This window comes from Ictidomys tridecemlineatus, chromosome 3 (genome assembly GCF_052094955.1).
Source record: "Ictidomys tridecemlineatus isolate mIctTri1 chromosome 3, mIctTri1.hap1, whole genome shotgun sequence".
Taxonomy (NCBI): Eukaryota; Metazoa; Chordata; class Mammalia; order Rodentia; family Sciuridae; genus Ictidomys; species Ictidomys tridecemlineatus.
In genome coordinates, this window is record NC_135479.1 from 101,284,003 (window position 1) to 101,303,141 (window position 19,139).

The following is a 19,139-nucleotide window of genomic DNA, read 5'->3' on the forward strand; positions in this document are numbered from 1 at the left end:
TAGCTATTCTTGATCCTTTATGGTTACAGATTCCATGTAAATTTTAGGAAAGTTTTTTTTTTCAATGTTGGGGATTGAACCTAATATTTCACGCATGCTAGGCAAGTGCTATACCACTAAGCTACATCCACAGCCCCTAGGAGGTTTTCTTGTGTGTGAAGTCTTCGTCACTTTGATAGATTATATTGACTCCATCATCCTTTTGCTTATATTGACTGTATACATCTTTTGGGGTAATAACGTCATTTTAGCAATATTAATTTTTCCATTCCATGAACATGAGCTGTCTTATCATTTATGTCCTTTATAATTTCTCTTACCATTAGTGTCTGATAACTTTAAACAAGGAAGCAAAAGCTCTCTATAATTAAAGTTATTTATAAATATTTTTGTAGCTATTATGAATGGGGTTGCTTTGATTGTTCTTTTCAGCAAGTTCATTACGGTATTTAAAAATTCTGTTTTTTATGTTGATTTTGTATCCTATAAATTCACCATCAATTCTAACAGCTTTGGAGTATTTAGGTTTTTTTACGTATGTCATCTATAAATGTGGATAAATTTTCTTTCTAATATGGATGCCCTTTATCTTTCCCTTGCTTAATTGCTCTTGCTAAAAGTGGCGAAAGTGAATATCCTTGCCTTGCTCCAGATCTTAGAGAGAATGCTTTCACTTTTTTCCCATTCAGTATGATATTGACTGTTGTTTTTCACACAGTGCTTTTAGTATTTTTGGTTATATTTCTTCTATACTTAATTTGTTGAGTGTTTATGATGAAAGAATGTTAAATTTTGTCAAATGCTACATCTATTGAAATGATAAGAGTTTTTGCCCTTCATTTTATTTGATGTGTTGTACGATGTGTTGATTTGCACTATGTTGATCATCCTTGTATCCCTGGAATGAATCCCATTTAATCATAGTATGCTATCAAGATTTCTTATGTGCTGTTGAATTTGGTTTGCAGATATTTGAGAATTTTTGCCTCTATATTCATCAGGGATAGAGGATATAATTTTATTTTTAAAATATTTTTATCTGATTTAAGTATAAGGTAATGGTAGCCTTGTAAAATTAATTATATTTCATTTTTTAAATTATTGTTGAAGAAGAATTGGCATTAGTTGTTTAAATGTTTGGTATAATTCAGAGTAAAACCATCAGGTTCTGGATTTTTTTTTATGGGAGTCTTAATTCTAACTCATTGCTCATTATTCTGTTCATATTTTCTATTTTTTCTTGATTCAGTTTTGGTAGACTGTATGTGTGGGGAATTTATCCATCTCTTCTAGATTTTCCATTTTTTTAACATATAATTATTCATAGTGGTTTCTGTTAGTTCTATTTCTGTAGTGTTATCAGTTGTAAATCTCTTTTTTTCATCATTATTTAGGTCTTCTCTTTTTCTTAATTAGCTTACCTAAAAGTATGTCAATTTTAACTATCCTTTCAATAAACTACCTCTTTGTTTCATTGATCTTTTGTACTTTTTATTTATTTATGCTTCAATCTGATTTCTTTCCTTTAACTAAATTAGAGTTTAATTTGTTCTTTTCTAAGTCCTTAAGGTGAATTCTTAGGTTGAGATCTTTCTCTCTTTGGTGTCTGTACTTGTTAATATCGGTGGGTGTTCTTCTTTAGTATTGACTTTGCTGTCAGATTTTGATGTGTGGCCATCTTCATTTGTTTCTAGAACAGTTTAAATTTATTCTTAATTTCTTTAACTTCTCATTAGTCATTTCGGAGTATTTTCTTCAACTTCCATGTATTTTTGTATTATCCATTCTTACTGTTATTAATTTGCAGTTTGTGATCTGAGAATGCACATGATATTATTTTAATTAAAAAAATTTAAGACTAGATTTGTGGCCTCACATATATTCTATCCTGGAGAATGTTCTATGCGCTGATAAGAATATATACTTTGTTGCTGTTAGATGAAATGGTCAGGCCCATTTGATCCAGAGTATGATACACACCAGATTTTGTTGGATTGCTGTCTGAATGATCTTTCTGTTGAGGAAAGAGGGGTGCTGAAACCCCCAGCCATTATTGTACTGGAGTTGATTTCTCCCTTTAGATCTAGATATTTGCTTTATATATTTGAGTAATCCAGTGGTGGGTGCCTATGTATCTACAATTGCTATATCTTCTTGCCGAATTGATTTGTTTCTTCAATATGTTGTGACAGATCTTCTCTCTTTAGTTTGATTAGAAGTCTGACTTATCTCTTTTGTATGGCTGCTCCTGTACATTTTTGGCTTCCATTGGTATCTTTTTCCAACCTGTTACTTTTACTCTGTGCATATCTGTGCCAAGGGAAGTGGATTTCTTACAGGCAACAAACACTTGGATATTTTTATGTTTTCAAATCCATTCAACTTCTCTGCTTTTTAGTCAATTTAACCCACTTACATTCAAGATAGGTATAAATTTCCTCCTGCTGTTCATAAATTGTGTTCTGCTTTTTTTGTATATTTTTTGTTCTTTTCGTGATTTGATGGAAACCTTATAATTGATAGGAAAGTTTTTTGTGTACCTTTTGTTGTTGTTATATTCCTTGTTTTCATGACAGTTGGTGTCCTTTTCTTTCCTGTGTGGGACTCCTTTAAGCATTTCTTGTAGGGCTTGTCTAGTGGTGAATTCATTCAATTTCTGCTTTCTGCTTATCTGGGAAAGATTTTATTTCTCCTTTTTTTGAAAAATAATTTTTCTGTATATAGTATTCTTGACTGGAAGGTTTTTAAGGTTTTTTTCCCCCCTTCTTTAGTATTTTGAATATATCATCCCACTCTCTTCTTGCCTCTTAAGTTTCTTCTGAGAAACCTGCTGTAAGTTTAAGGGCATGCCTTTTGTGTGACTTGATGCTTTTCTCTTGCTCTTTCAAGTTCTCTGTCTGGTCTTTTGACACTCCAGTGATGATAGTCTTGGTGAAGCTCTGTTTTGGTTGGATCTAGTTGGAATTCTTTGAGCTTCTTGTATATGGATGTCCATATCTCTTTGAAGATTTGGCAAGGTTTTCTCTATTGTTCTATGACTAGGTTTTCAATGCTTTTACTTTTCGTCACCTTCTGGAATTTCCATAATGCAAATATTTGTTCAGTTAATGGTGTTCCATATGTCTTGTAGACTTTTTTCATTTTTTAAAATTCTTTTTTTATTTGACTGGATTAATTCAAAATTAACTGCCCTCAGGTTTAGAAACTCTTAATCTAGTCTGTTGTAAAAGCTCTCTGTTGTATTTTTGAAAATTTCATTGAAGTTTTTATCACCAAGATTTCTGATAGTTTTTTTTTCTGATTTCTATCTCTGTGGTTTTTTTATTCATATTCTGAATCTTCATAAAATGTTTTTTTCTCTTGTTGTGCCGTCTACCTGGACTCTCTTGCATCTAAGTTTCTTCAGGATCATTATTTTTCATTGTTCCCCAGACACTTCATCGTTTTCCTTCTTACTGGGATCTCTGTCTTGAGCACTAATGTCTCTATTGGAGGTGTCCTGTTTTTTTGTGTGCCTCTGTTAATGCCTGTGTTTACCTTTTCCAATTCTATGAAATAGCTTTTGTAGGGAAACATCTTCATTAGATGAGACATAGAATGTCAGTTGGGTAGGTTCTCTGGTTTAGTGAAGGTGTAGTCTCTGGGTGATGTGTTTATCCTTGATGGCAGCATCTGAGTGTCTCAGCTGCCTGGACTGCAGCAGTTCAGGAAAGCAGTTATCATGACTTTACAGTGGATGATTGCTTCCAGGGGTGCCGTCCTCAGCCTCCAGAGTCACAGGATGCTGAGGGACCTGTCTTCAGCCCTGTGAAGTACACCTAGCCAAGGTTTCCGGCAGCACCAGGAATCCGGCCACCAGCACCTAAGGCAAGATGGCATCTAGCGGTGACTGGTGCAACAGCATGCGCTTGGGCGCCTGGGATGCGGGCCCAAAGTGGGCTCCTTCTTCAGAGCAGAGCAGTCTCTCAGACCAGCCAGGTCCCTGAGCTGCACCTAAACCTACCAGGACCTACAGTGCAGCCTCCTTTAGTTAGGACAGCCAGTCACAGGCTTCCAGTGGGCATCTGGGCAGCCAGGTTGGAGCAACAGTCTGCATAGTTCTTTTCTCTGGACTGCCTTTTCAGTTCAGGGCTCCTTGGGGTTCGTGTCACATCCTTTCTGATGGTCAGAATTTTCTCAGTTCTCTCTTGGGTCTTTCTCAGTTCTTGGCCTTGGATCTTCTTTATGGCAAAGTGGCTGCCGGGCACTCCTATTCAGATTCTCAACTGTGCGCTTTCTGCATTAATCCTTAACAAGAATTTTAATTAACTCAGGGAAAACTTATAAATCCTCTCAAAAACGCTAGTGTAAAAAAAGAAACCGCTACATGTCATGTGTAGCTCTTCTTGTATCCTACAGCCCCCACTTGTCAGATTTAAGGTGACACCTGCCCCCCAAATCAGTGGTTCTCAAGAGGGCAGTGTCCTTACCAGGAGCTCGGGAATTGCCTGAGAACTTTTGAATCAGAAACGCTGGTGGTTTTAACAAGCAATCTGTATTCTTAAAAGCCCTTCAGATGATTTTAGTGCAAACTAAGATTCGAGGCTGCTTCTCACATACAATTGTTCATTGGCTTTGTGTATCTTTTTCTTAATCTGTTGCAATGAAAATTGAAATCAGTCCTAGCTTACTGCTGTCTCAATTCTTTGCTAAAAGCAGGACAGGTACAATTTATTACAATCTAGTGGTGTTTTTCTTGGATTTTAAGTCTTTCCATGTGCCAGTCGCCTCTCAAGTCCCATTTCAGTCAGATCTTCCTGCAAGGGTGGTAAAGGAAGGTTGCCTTCTCTCTTGCTCCATTTCCCATTGTGGTAAGTAGGTTTGCATGGGCCCTGTGAAACCCAGAAGTAGATACTCACAGTATTTACCCCACAGGGTCCTGGATCCCTAGCCCCATCTGCTGCATCATAAATTTGGCCCCACACAATTATGCCATAGGTGGAGAGGGAAAAGCACTGAGAACCAATCTCTAGGCAGGGGTTCTGAGCCTTTGCTGCACATGACATCGTCTGGTAGTCTTTCAGGGTCCTGATGTCTAAGCCGCAGCCACACCAATCCAGTCAGCCATTCTGAAGACACTCCCCAGGCATAAGAAAACTGCACAAGAGGTCTTAATGTGTGGCCAAGTTAGACAGCCAATGCTTTTGGAAAGAATTAGGACTCTTTCCACAGCAGGTGGCAGTGCTGCATAGTGGAACACACAGGGATTCTCGGAGGTCAAAGGCAAGCTGTCAAACCTGTCAGTCTTGTAGGTGCACAGTGACAGTGAGGGAATCTTGAAACAGTGTAGATGTCCGTGCTTTTTTTTCTCTTTTATTAACACGCTCAGTACAGTGATCGTGCCTTGGTTCATATGCCAGGAAGATCCCTTCCACGCTTGAACACTGGCACCTCTTATAACACTCCACACACAGAACTCCCCAAACCTCATGTTTACTGCCAAATTATAAATGACTGGAGGCTGTTGGACTTGGAAAGTAGCTATGCGATGAAAACAAGTTCTTCCTTTTTTTTTTTCCAGATTTATCTACTTACTTAGCCCATGTTGCCCCCAAATAAGAAAAACATACATGATTGTCCCCTATGAGTGTCCATGACTGCAATCAAGGAGACAGTCAAGGACACAATCAAGATCTCAATCTGCACCAACTGAATTTCTGAAAAGATTTCATTTTTCCAGGAAAGGTCTGCCATCCTGTGGTGAAGTGTGGAAACGCAGGCTGCGTCCTGCCTGTGGCCTTGGAGAACTGGCCTGCAGGGGTGGCTCTGGAGAGCAGCCCAACACAGACACTGTATACCCACCTTGGCCTGCTCTTTGTAGCAGAGGGGAACTTCTTCTCTAACAAGCAATCCAGCAATTGCTTTGCTACTAATACACTTTAAAAAACATCTCCAGGCAATAATATAACAAATTTGTATGAGATTTTTTTTTTAATTTACTAACTTATACAGCACAAAATAACTTTTGTGCACCCATTAGTTTGATGTGGAAAATAGTGAGGGAACATGATGTATAGAAAGTCCTATTTCTAGCATTCTTCTCACCATTAAAATGTTTTTTTTAAAAAAACACCACTAAATTGTAATAAATTGTACCTGTCCCACTTTCAGCAAAGAATTTAGACGTGAGCTAGGATTTTGTTTAAATTTTCACTGCAACAGATTAAGAAAAAGGTGACAAAGCCAATCCTGTGTATCACACATACACAAAAGGTACCTGCAGCAAGAGGTATGCAAATGAGCTCAGTCGTGGTAGCAGTTTGTGTTGTGTATGGAAATGTCACGTCGGACGCTGGACCGTTTTTGTCCTTGCGTCATGGAGGCTTGGGGAGGAGCTAACCCTCACGAGCCACTTTCTACCTCAGGTGGTACCCCAGAGATGTGAACAATTTTTATGTCAATTTCTAAAAAGTCTCCAAAAAAAAAAAAAAAACCCCTTCTCCCACTGCTAACCACTATGTACTCAGATAGTCTTGTTCTCTTAGGATGGGCAGCCGACTGCACGTCTACCCAAATGGGTCCCTGTTTATTGGATCTGTGACAGAAAAAGACGGCGGTGACTATTTGTGCGTGGCCAGGAACGGCGCGGGGGACGACCTGACCCTGATGCACGTCAGCCTGAGGCTGAAGCCTGCCAAGATCCACCACAAGCCACACTTTAGAAAGCAAGTGCTCCAGGGGCGGGACTTCCAGGTGGACTGCAAGGCCTCCGGCTCCCCCGAGCCCGAGATCTCCTGGAGTCTGCCAAACGGACGAAAGATCAACCAGGCTGTGCCAGCCCGGGACAGCGGCCACAGGGCCCGCAGGTACACCCTTTTTGACAACGGGACCTTGTACTTCCACAAAGTCGGGATCACTGAGGAAGGAGACTACACGTGCCATGCCCAGAACACCCTGGGGAAGGACGAAATGAGGGTCCACCTCACCGTGCTCACAGCTGCCCCTCGCATAAGGCGGGGGTACCAGACCAACGTGAGGCTCCAAGCTGGGGACACGGCCGTCCTTGACTGTGAGGTGGTGGGAGAGCCTAAGCCAGGAACGTTCTGGCTGCTGCCATCTGGCGACACGATTTCCTCCTCCAGTGGTAGGTACACGGTTCACGCGAATGGGTCTCTGTCCGTCAGCAAGGTGAGGTCGCTGGATTCTGGAGAGTACGTGTGTGTGGCCCAGAACCCCAGTGGGCATGACACCGAAACGTACACAGTGGCCGTCGACTGCAGGCCCCCAATGATCAACGACATCTATGCCAACAAGACGGTCATAAAAACCACGGCCGTCAGGCATTCCAAAAAACACCTGCACTGCAGAGCCGAAGGGACGCCACCGCCCCAGGTCATGTGGGTCATGCCGGACAGCATCGTCCTCACAGCCCCGTACTATGGCAGCAGAGTCACAGTCCATGCCAACGGAACCCTGGAAATCCGGAACGTGAGGCTTTCTGACTCTGCCGAGTTCATCTGTGTGGCTCGGAACGAAGGGGGAGAGAGCAAGCTGGTGGTGCAGTTAGAGGTCCTGGAGATGCTCAGGAGACCCACTTTCAGAAACCCCTTGAATGAAAAAGTGGTTGCCCAGCTGGGACAGCCCACAGCCCTGAACTGCTCTGTGGATGGCAACCCGCCTCCTGAAATTATCTGGATTCTCCCCAACGGCACCCAGTTTTCTAACGGACCACACCTCTCTCCATATCTGGTAGCAAGCAATGGCTCCCTCCTCATTCATAAGACAACTCGGAAAGAAGCAGGAAGATATCGGTGTGCAGCTAGGAACCAAGTGGGCTACATTGAGAAACTGATCATACTGGAGATTGGGCAGAAGCCCGTTATTGTGACGTATGCACCAGGGACTGTAAGGGGCCTCGGTGGGGAATCTCTATGGCTGCATTGTGTGTCTGATGGAATCCCAAAGCCACACATCAAATGGACCACACCAGGTGGTTCTGTGCTAGACAGGCCTCAAAGTAATGGCAAGTACACCCTGCATGAAAATGGCACCTTGGTCATCAAGGAAGCAACGGCCCACGACGGGGGGAAGTATGTTTGTCAGGCACAAAACAGCGTTGGCCAGGCACTGATCACTCTTCCAGTGAGGATTGTGGCCTACCCGCCCCGAATTACAAACCGCCCTCCCAGGAGTATCCTCACAAGGACAGGAGTGGCCTTTCAGCTGCACTGTGTGGCCCTGGGAGTCCCCAAGCCGGAAGTTACCTGGGAAATGCCTGTCCACTCCTGGCACTCAAGGGCAAGAGAAGGGAGGAGCCAGGGGGGCGAGCAGCTTCACCTGCAAGGCACCCTAGTCCTTCCGAATCCCCAGACCTGGGACTCGGGGCTGTACAGGTGCACAGCCAGGAACGCCCTCGGTAGTGACTCTGCAGCAACTTACATTCAAGTCATCTGACATGAAACGAAAGCAGCACTGAACAAAGTCAACATCTGGACAGAATTTATTTTTTGGAAGAAGTTTAATCAAAGGCAGCCATAGGCATGTAAATGAACTTGGATACATTTACAATATTAAATTTACAATGGACATGCAAAAAAAGACTTAAGTGCAGTATGAACTGATACTGATTTCTTGAATGGATCTCAACACAAACTTTTAACTTAAGGCACTTTTATTTTGCCAACAAATAACAAACATTAAGAGGAAATGGTCCACTGTAAAATAACAAATGGCTAATGCACCTGAATTTTTCAGTAAAGAATGAACTTCTTATTTTCTTTCTACTACCAGTTGCCTAGTGTCACCTTCTATCAGTGTTACAAGTATGGCACTGGGGACAGTCAGTGGGGCAGATTAAATCTGCAGTCCTTATGCAAACTCACCATCTTGATGTATAAAGAGTTTGTCATTGGTTTATGAATATTTTGCTAAACCTACAGAAAACAAGCACTGAACTGTTTTGATGACAAATCATCATTTGTTCACAATGACAATTTTTGTTGATGGGGAATACAAAAACGTTTTAATAACTGCATTTAAAAATAAATGCAGGCTAATTTTTCCACCTGTAAAAAGCAATTTAGCACACACCATAAAATGTGAAAAGGGGCTGATTATATCTTTGTCCAAATCTTTCCATTAAAAAGATTTTTAAAATACAATGAAGCTCCTTTATGACTAAGCTCTAGCTTGGGAACTCCTGGCTCAGAGCTGTTCATAAGGAAAGTTTTCTGGGGAGGAATCTTCCTTTTGGGCATTTCATTTCATTATGCAATAATTCTTTATGCACTGGGAAAATGTTTGGGAGAGTTTAAATTATTATATAATGAAGCTTCACTGTATTTAAAATTTGATCAACCCTACACAAAATGTTTTTTTTGTAATTCACTATTCGTATTGCATGCTTAATTCAATCTGAATTAATTTGGGGGACATTATGATTTATTTTTCTAATTCTAGAGGCTGGGGTTTTCCAATATAATTTCTCCAGCATCTATACCTATTACTTTAGGATTATAAGAGCCTTATAAATGGGAAAAAGCCATGGCTCTTATACAAATAGCTAAGGACACTGAGACACGCTGGCCCTGCCAGTCACTTGAGACATGAGGATGAACTCCCTTTCAGAGGTCACCTGTTTGCCACCAATCTGGGTATCCAGTGAATGGCAAGAGATCAAAGGACACTTGGACAGTGATCTCCCTCTACTGCTGAACCAAGATGGGTAGGTAAAAGGATGGAGGCAACCTGATGAGGAACAAGCCTATGACGTAAGTGGTGTGTCCAAGGGGTCCTCACATCCAGGCGTTTTGATAGGGGTACCCACTTCCATTAGATTTCAAGGTCTTATCTTAAATGGGCTGGGGTCTCTGTCTTATTAGTCTAATCTCTCTGCAACTTACCGAGCAAATCACAAGGTTCTGTACCAGGGCTTTCCCTTGTGAACACTTTAATGCAAACTAATGCATTTGCTACAAAAGAAACATATCAGGATAGAGAAATATGACTAACTTAAAAGTTCCAATTGCTTTCCTTATAACGCACAAGAAGAAAACAGCTCTAGTTTTTCCTAAACCTTCCATAGCGTTTCAGAATTATAGGGACTTACTCAAGACTTAGCCTCCTCACCTTAATGCAACCACAAAGGTACTCCCCATAGCTTTCATGTGCAAAATGATTAATAAATAAACTTCTGCAAAATGTAAAGTGCATACAAATGCTATGCAATGATAACACTCACTCCTCACAGTATTGCCACTGTTTGCAATACTGAGCTACAACGATTAATGGTTCAAACTGAAAATTTGCCTTCAAAATACCAATGATTCTTAAACAAGGACCAAAAACAGAATAGGACTCACTCACTAGGCACAACATTCATGTTTCAGGGGTTCTGCCCGTGAGTCACCAGACATACCCACCACTCCAGAAAAAAATAACTTCATGAACTCTGAGTATGATTCTGGAGAGGGTAAAACCTGATCTATACAAGCAGCTGAAATGTAAAGGTACATCTTCTGAAAGCAGGTAGGATGTTAATTTAGTGAAAAGAATGGTCTTTAATGTTTTGGCAAAGTCTGTTCCAGCCCAGAGTAAACACCTCTTGGGGCAGGCTGGAGTGAATGTCTTCACAGTGTACAAAAGCAGTTCACACGGATGCTGCCACAGCACAGGAAGCTGATGTGTATTTGAGGTCATTGGCAGGAGTCAAACTGCAATGAGTAGCTCACCCAGGAAGATGTGAATTACTTACAGAATGATTCGCAAAAGAAATGATCTACTTAAGTGGAACTAGCTACATTTTAAAAAAAGTAGTTCTATGTGGTCTGTTCATTGGACGAATCTATTCACAGTATGCGTGACTACATGTAAAATCATATGGCAAAAAGATGAAGTAACACAGAACATGGGAAGACATCCCACACATGTGTTTTTTAAAATGCCCTGCAATTTTCACATTCAAAATTTTATGCATCTAAATCTAAAAAAATATTATATGGAATACTCTTAAGTTACACAAACTGATAATAATTTACTGTATTCTTTACTCTAATAGGAGCAAATTACCACATACTTGAACAAAGTTAAAATAGTTACTATTTCTTTATAATAAATTTAATGTATAATTTACTTGTGCTTTTTGCACCAATTTATAAATACAGTATATGCATTACACAACCAAGACTGACACCAACATTAATAATTAAATTCAAAGTAGCAAATACTTACCATACAAAATTAACAGCAAATACACCTTTTATGAAAACCAGAGCCTTCTGGACTTTGGGGCCAGGGTCTCTGGAAACCATGTCAAGTCTGAGCTCTGTGGACTCTCTAGCCAGCTGCAAGATTTTCACTCTAGTTGGCATAAAGCTCTGGAGAACCAAATCTGGACAGTCATTTTCCCAAAACTGGCAGTAAATACAGGAACGATTCCACGGTGGTCCTTCCAGGTGTTTAAAGTTGACATATTGTACCTTCCTGAAGACTCTGGTTCATGCTCTCACCACTGAAAACAAAGTCAGGTGCAGCAACTTCTAAGAGGCTCCCATGGAAGTCGTGATCGTAGAAGTCACTAAGCAACAACCTGGTTCAGCACCTTTGACCACAACAAAAGCAAAGTCCTACACAAATAAGAAAGTTCATAAAGTGCTCATGAAATTACAAATATTTCAAATTATAATGACGCAGATTAATGTCCAGTTACCCATCACAGGTGAATGCAGAATGAATGGGTTGCTTCCTGTCAAGACCTGATCTGCCTTTCAAATCAGAAGTTGGTCCAGCACAGTTGCAAAAGAGCAAAACAATCATTAATGAACCCATAAATATTTAAACCCACCATAATTCATTCTATCTGTACCTAGAAGACTTTAAAAAAAAAAAAAGCACCAATTTCAAAGGTCTGCTGCCACCATCTGTGGGGAGGAGGCCTGCCTGAGCCGTCAGCCATACTGCCAAACCTCCTTCAATGCTGAATGCAAAGCACAACTTCTCCTTTGCTTTTTGTTTAAATACCTCCATATGAAATATAGCATAAAATATAGGAAACCAAAGAAATGAAAGACCAAAGGGACATTCTCAGGATGACTGAGACATTAACTCTGATTTTCTACTTTTCAGTGCAAACACAAAACTGCAGGTTGTCTTCCCAATTCAGAAGTGTGAAGGGTGCCCGTAGGGAGTCACTCCTTGCTGCGGCTGGTTACCTATGAAAGAAAGAGTCACATGCCGTCACAGGTACAAAGTGTGCTGCAGGTAAGTGCTTTCCTCTTACTGCTCTCAGGACACCTCGGGTGCAGGGATCAGACCCACTGCCCACAGCACATCTCGCCCTGGCCGCCTCTCGTGGAGGATCCAAGTAGCACCACCGAACTTAGCAGAGGGCCCAGCTCCACAGGAGAATCCCACACCTGCCCAGGCGAGGCCTTGGGCTGAGGTAACTGGCCCCCCAGAGTGTCTCCCTCTGAGCTCACATAGGACAGGCAGTTCGTCCACCCAGACGAGGACTTACTAGAAAGCTGCTTCTGGAGCTGCCGCACCAGTGCGGCCGTCTGCTGCTGCTGCTGGGTCTGCTGCAAGCCTGGCCTGGGGAACTGCAATTGCAATAGGAGAAAGGACAGAAATTAGGCCATAGAGCCAGTCACTGAGGAACACAGGTGACATCCTGGGGTCGGATGGTCTGGAAGGCACCTTTCCATACTTCAAGACAAAAGTGCCATACCCAGAGTACACACATCAACGTTGTCTAGGCCCTGGCACATCTCGTACAGAGCTGAAGTGCTCACCCACTCCGGAGTGCCCTCTGCCTTAGCTGGCATCTATTACAAGTCCTGATGCAGGAGGGTCTCACTCCAGAGGGGCCTGGCAGTTCAGAGACCACTGTCTACTCACCTTCACCAGGTGGCTAGATGATCAAAAGTTGCCCTTCTGCTCTGACATAGTAGCCACTAGCCAACACTTCCCTGTCTGTCTTGTCCCTTCAAGCCATCCTTAATTGGAAGCAGCAGCTTTCAAATACTTGGAAATGGTTATAGATTTGAAATGGTTGGTTGCAGAAATGTCTAATTTGATTAAAATGTTTGGGTACATGGTGCACAAATATCAAAATTATTCAATAAATACTTAGCTGCCTTCCTCTGTCCTTTAAAAGCCTGCTTCAAATAGAGCAACGCAGGCTCTTGCAGAGCCCAGGCAGTAGCTAGTATCCAGGAAGCTCATGGATGAGTGCTGGGACATGGATGGGGGTCTCCTGGTGGCTGTAAGAGGCAGGGCAGGGCTGGGGACGCAGCTCAGGTGCTTGCCCAGCATGTGCGAGGCCCTGGATTGATCCCTAGCATTGCAACAACATTGCACAAAACGAAGGTGATCCTAAAAGAGTCTCAAGGGCAACGGGGCTACCTGGGGAGACCATCAGCTGAGTTGTCAAAAGAGACCAAGAGGGAGGAGCCAAAGAGCAACCACTTGAACCAGCTGCCTGTCCAGGTGACCACCATCCACCTCCTCCATCAAGGCTCCCAACCTCTCTTGTGACCTCTGTCACAGGGTGAACTGTGCCTGCAAAATAATATGACACAGTCCAACCCCAGTACCTCAGAATGTAACCTGCTTAGTCTTTATAAAGGTGATGGAGTTAGAAAGAGGCATACAGTGGGATCTAGACCAGGATGGTGTCCCCAAGAAGGTGAATTGACACAGGTGTGCATACAGTGAGAAGGCCAGACGAGAGCAGCGCAGAGTCCCAGGTCTGCAAGCCCAGGAGGTCAGAGATAGCCATGAGCCACGGGGGCTGTGGGAGAGGCATGGGTAGACTTGCCTCGGGCACTTAGGAGCCAACCCTGGTGACAAGTGATCTTGGGCTTCCACCTCCAAAAGCAAGGCACGGTCCATCTCTGCTGTTTAAGCCACTGACTGTGTTCTCTGGAGCAGTCCCAGCAAACTAAGACAGTCCCTGGGCCTCTTCTACCAGGAGCTCAGCAGCCACACGCCCCTCTTCACGTGCAGTGCTGCCACTGATCACCTCCTGGGGCTCCTCTGGGGACAGGGACCATGCTTGGTACCTTCACCCCTCCCTCGAGAGGGCAGGAACCAGAACCCCCTGCCACAGTTGGCCCACTGCTGTTCCTCCAGCAGAGGGAGGGACAGAACACAGTATGGGCCAGTACCACACACTGGGTCTGCTCAGATGTTTATCATAAATATAAATAAATGTATTCCTGATGCATACGATATACCTAGTGAATCCTAAAAGATCAAAGGGAACATGTGGTTTCTGCTCATACAGCTGAGGCTTTGACCATTGCTGTTGTGAATGTGTAGCCGCTCGAGAGATGTTTTCTCCTTATTATATACTCTACTCTGTTATTGTGACAAGACCAAAAAAGAAAAGGAAAGATCTTAAACTCCCTCAGCAGAACAATGTCTGAAGCTGTGAGTCGGGTGACCATGCAGAGCAGCCAAGGACTGACTTCAAAGCTGTAGGAGTCACAAACACAGGACCATGTTCGTGAACTTCCGAGTGCACAAGCATGGACAGAGCAAGCTGGACAGAGCACACTAAATAGAGCCACAACCCAAGAGTCCAGGCTACTGACTGCCCCTGTAACTTTCAACCCTGAAATCCCACAATCCAGGTCTAAACATCTAAAATTTAAAAAAACAATTTAAATGTCCTTGCCTACCCTAAGAATTATACATTTATAATATTTTTGTCTCCGTACTGTAATTGTAAACGTTATAGTCTAACTACAACATAGTGCTTTAAATAAAAAAATAAGACATTTGCTTATCAAGACGGCATTAAAGTCTTCAGCTGAGAACAAAAGCCTCCTAAAAAGTCTGCTGTAGGTTTTACTGTCCCGCAAAATCACTATGAGTGACAATTTCTGTTTTTCTGACATTCCTTTCCCATAAGCATGAGGAAAAAGTCATACGCCATGCTCTGACTAACTTGCTCAATCTGTAAGAGGTTTCAAGATAATCTCCACCCTTTCCTGTAAAGAGAGCTTTGGGACAGAACCAACTCTGTTTACCGTACATACACACAAATGATAATGTACTCCATGTGAGGCATGTGGTACTGAAGAAGCATGACCCTCTAAGAATAAACTAACTTCATATCCTTAATACATATTTTATATATTTCCTATTAAAAGTCAACCAGAATGAGGTTTAATAACAGAGGGTGAAAGGCCAAAGAGAAAGACCACTGGGAGAGGTCCTGCCAACGTTTGTATAATTGCAGGTGTTGACCCAGGTGTTCAGTTGAAGCCAGTCACTACTTCATAAGGACCTGTGCCCCTAGACAAAGGCTGGCTCCTTAGAAAAGTACTACAGTCTCAGGGCATCAGGTCACACCAGTATGAACAAATATGCAGATTGACAATATACAGGGAAAACACATGAATTGAATAGGCAGATCAAATAGAGAGCCTATTATCTATAAGCCACGTATCATATGACTCCCATAAGGTTATTTCTATACTTGCCTCAATCAAAATTTAAAAAGCTGAAGATGTGGAACACCCTACTGTCACACAGTCACAGACAGCGGAGGGCTCAGTGTAGCCTGCTTTTCTGTTAACAGGGGCATATCATGCAACTACTTAGTAGCCAAAGACGTCTTAATTCTCAAATTATTGGATTCCCTATATTTACTAGTCAAGTGCCCATTCACTAATCTGCAATAAATGTCTGAGAAGGTGTAATTACATGATAGTTATTTCCACTAGAACTAACTTCGCATAATTCTGCTCCTAGTTAATAAGAGCACTACAGCATGAGAAGTTTTGGTTTTAAATTAGAAAGAAAAAAAAAAGGCTAAGAATTTGCCAGGTCAGCATCAAATATTTCAAACACTCATTATGATATATTTTACAGCAACATGGTTTATCTTTTGGCTTTCTGGCCAAACACCAACAGAGTGTTTTATTGTATATAGGAAGAAAGGAGTGAGGCTACTATGTGTCAGTACTGCTTGATGTCATAACATACCTAGTGGAAAGAGATTTTTAAAAATCACCAACTTTAATCTAACTGATGTCAGATACAATAACAGAATACTGAGCAAAGTTGCAGGAAGAATTTAAATTCTTCCTAGAAGTTTCATTTCAATGGCCAAGGGCCAAATGTTAGACTTCATATTTAAAACATTACAGCTGAGCACAGAGGCACATGCTTGTAATCCCAGCTACCAGGGAGGCTGAGGCAGGAGGATCACAAATTCAAGGCCAGCCTGGGCAACTCAGTGACATCCTGTCTCAAAAAAATACAAAAGGCCAGGTAGGATGTGGCTCAGGAGTAGAGTGCTTGCCACGCCTGTGCAAGGACCTGGGTTTGTCCCCAGCATGGAGGAAAATTAATAACACTAAAATAAAAATAACTTAGGGAAAGACAGGCAAATGGGGAAGAAGGGAAAGATCATAAAACAGAATACCAACCATTAAAGGCAGAAAAATAATAGTGTGAAAGTCTCGATTCTGCCACTGCTGCATGATGGTGGATTCAGGCAGGAGTGACTTGACAGGCATTGCCAGGAGCACATGAAGGTTTGGTGAGCAACAAGACAGGCAGTACCCAGCTGCCCCAAAACTGCGTGTTAATACAGCGGTCCTCAGTGGATCTGCGCAGGAGCAACCTACCAGGCACCACCCCCACACAGGGATCAAAGTCACATCCCCGATGACGGACCAGTGTATATTCTAATGTGACTTGCTGAGAGGGACAATGACACCTGTGATGCACCTCAGAAATGTGCAAGGTGATTCTAAACACGACTACCTATGCAGCTAAGCCAAACGAGCAACATTCCACGGAACAATGTCCCACATCTCAGGAGTGCCACCATTGTGAAGACACACGGGCCTGGGGCTAGAACTGGTCCAGGTGGAAGGTGGAGAACATACAAGAGCCAGATCCAGGGCAAGCTGATCCCAAGTCCAGAGAGACCAGCGCAGTTGTCACCACAGACACAAGGGCGCTGGCAGGAGACGTACAGATGAGAGCGCCGAGTCATGTCCTATTTCCTGATCTTAATAACCACACCATGCTTTTGTGAAAGAATAGCCTTGCTTTGGAGAAACAAACTGAGGTATTTAGCAGGGAAGGGCACGTGTCTGCAACCCATTCCTGTGTGCAGACCAGAGGAGGTGTGTCATAGGCTAAGGCAGGATGGCATAGGGTGCTGACCAGTGAGTCTGAGAAGAGTTTAGGGCAATTTTATACTATTCTTAGAACATTTCTGTTAGTTTGAAATTATTTCAAAATAATTGTTCTTGGGTGGAACAGCAGGTCCCAGGGAGTCCAAAGAGCCTCTGGAGTGGGTCGTGCACAGCAGGGCCAGCAATGTCCACTGACAGTCTCAGGGTGAGTGGGACGTCCATGTGCGACCTCCACTGTGGAATGGACCTGTGAAGTGGGCTGCAGCGCACCTCAGACACCTCTGCAGAAGAAGTGGGAGCCGGCACCCAGCACATCCAGCCAGTCTCTGCCTTTGCCAGTCCAGCTCCTCCTCTTGATCTCAGAGGCTTGTTGAAGGAGCGGGATGGCCATTCAAGCCGACCCCGTGCTTCACCTGATCCCTTATTTCCAGTCCTTCCTAACAGCCTTCTCCTCGCCGCAAGCTCCTACCTTACTCCACCTTCAGAACCTGTGCCTGAGACCACCTGCACCAGCGCCACCCAATAAGGTGACCAGTGACCCATCTTGGCAGAGCCTGTAAAGCCCTCAGCTGGGGGACGGAGTGCCCCTTGGCACCTCCTTCCTCCCCTTCCGTTTGTTTTCAGATATTTCCAGATATCTTCTAAACAGATAAACTATACCATCACTTAATATTGCTTATAAGAAATGTATAGTATCTATTCTATGGAATAATCTCAAATTTTTAAGAGAGGAAAGTGTTGTAACCTATCGAACCCCAAATATTTATTTGTACCCTTCTATGTAAACACACCAACACCACCACCACAACCCTGGCACGGTCCTAGAGAGAAGCCGCTGGCATGTTTAGGGAACTCCAATTCTCCACAGCGACAGGCGCAGAGAAGGCAGCAGGCTTTACGGAACCCAGGTGGTCCCCAGACACAGGCCTTACCAGAGGTTGCTGGGGCTGCACTGCCTGGAGACCCAGGGTCTGCTGGCTCTGGGGCTGTGAAGACGGCTGGGGCTGTGGGGGCTGCTGGGGCTGCTGCATCTGCAAAGAAAGAAAAAGGATTATGCCCTTGAAAGGAAAGGGGGATATCACCCTGAAGCTCCATTAACAGTTCATCTCACTGTCTGTTGCAGAACAAATGTGCTGCTTTCCAATGGTGACACGTTCTGGGAAACGTGTCTTTAGGGACTTTGTGACTGTCCAACGTCACAGAGCACGCATGCACAAACCAGGCAGTATGGCGTAGCCCACCACACACCAGGCTGGGGGTGTGAGTCAGACTGTGTGAAGCAAAAGAGACAGTGATACCCTCCAGAGATGTGGCGAACACAAGACCCATCAGGCCGCCGCCATGCCAACACAGATGTAAGACCCCGTCACTCCTGGTCATCACCGAGAACGACGTCCAGTCCCTGACTGTGTGTGCTACGCACTTGTAACTGGCAGTGTGCGAGATGTCTTTACGCCACCATCGCCACAAAGATGTCTGTGTTGTGCTAGGGTGATAATAAAGGCTATAATTTCATTAGGGGACATTATCATCTCATGGGACTACCTTTTATATAAGCAATTGGTCATTGACCAAAATGTCATATGGGAGCATGACTAGATCCTGCCTCTTCCACCTGCCCCCTGGCAACACGGTCGAGGGCAAGACCTAAATCCACCTCCATATGTCCCTCCTGAAAGCCTTCTCAGACCGCCCCAGTCCTGCACATCTCCCCCGGGAGTCACTGCTCACGGGAGACACTGCTCACAGGGACAGGGACACCCTGTGCACCTGCTGTGTGGCTTTCTTCATGCATGCTACCTGCCTCACAACCCCAGGGGACAAGCACCTACAGGCAGCCTCCCTTCCTTCCCTGTGATATATGTCAGGAGACCCCTGAGGATTCAATCTTAATTTTTTAAAGGACGCCTGGGAGATGTTCTGGCACAAATGATGAGTGTAAAGTTGGAACCATGTCGTTGACAAGGTTGGCTCAAATGCTCAGCTCTGGGAAACCTTCCG

At 43.5% G+C, this 19,139-nt stretch overlaps 2 protein-coding genes across 8 annotated transcripts in view; one reads left to right on the top strand and one right to left on the bottom strand.

Moving 5' to 3' along the window:
* Window positions 1–9,140, top strand: part of Igsf10 (immunoglobulin superfamily member 10) — a 28,653-nt gene extending 19,513 nt beyond the window's left edge. The window contains exon 7 of the mRNA XM_005339919.5: window positions 6,525–9,140. Within this exon, the coding sequence (XP_005339976.2) occupies window positions 6,525–8,433 (1,909 nt within the window). The 3' untranslated portion in view covers window positions 8,434–9,140. The remainder of the gene's footprint in view (window positions 1–6,524) is intronic.
* Window positions 8,479–19,139, bottom strand: part of Med12l (mediator complex subunit 12L) — a 275,089-nt gene continuing 264,428 nt past the window's right edge. For all 7 annotated transcript variants that reach the window (XM_078043553.1, XM_078043550.1, XM_040269994.2 and 4 more), the window contains 3 exons: window positions 18,071–18,169; window positions 12,494–12,575; window positions 8,479–12,188 (listed from right to left, as the gene is read on the bottom strand). In XM_078043553.1, coding sequence (XP_077899679.1) covers window positions 12,136–12,188; window positions 12,494–12,575; window positions 18,071–18,169 — 234 coding nt within the window. In that variant the 3' untranslated portion in view covers window positions 8,479–12,135. The remainder of the gene's footprint in view (window positions 12,189–12,493; window positions 12,576–18,070; window positions 18,170–19,139) is intronic.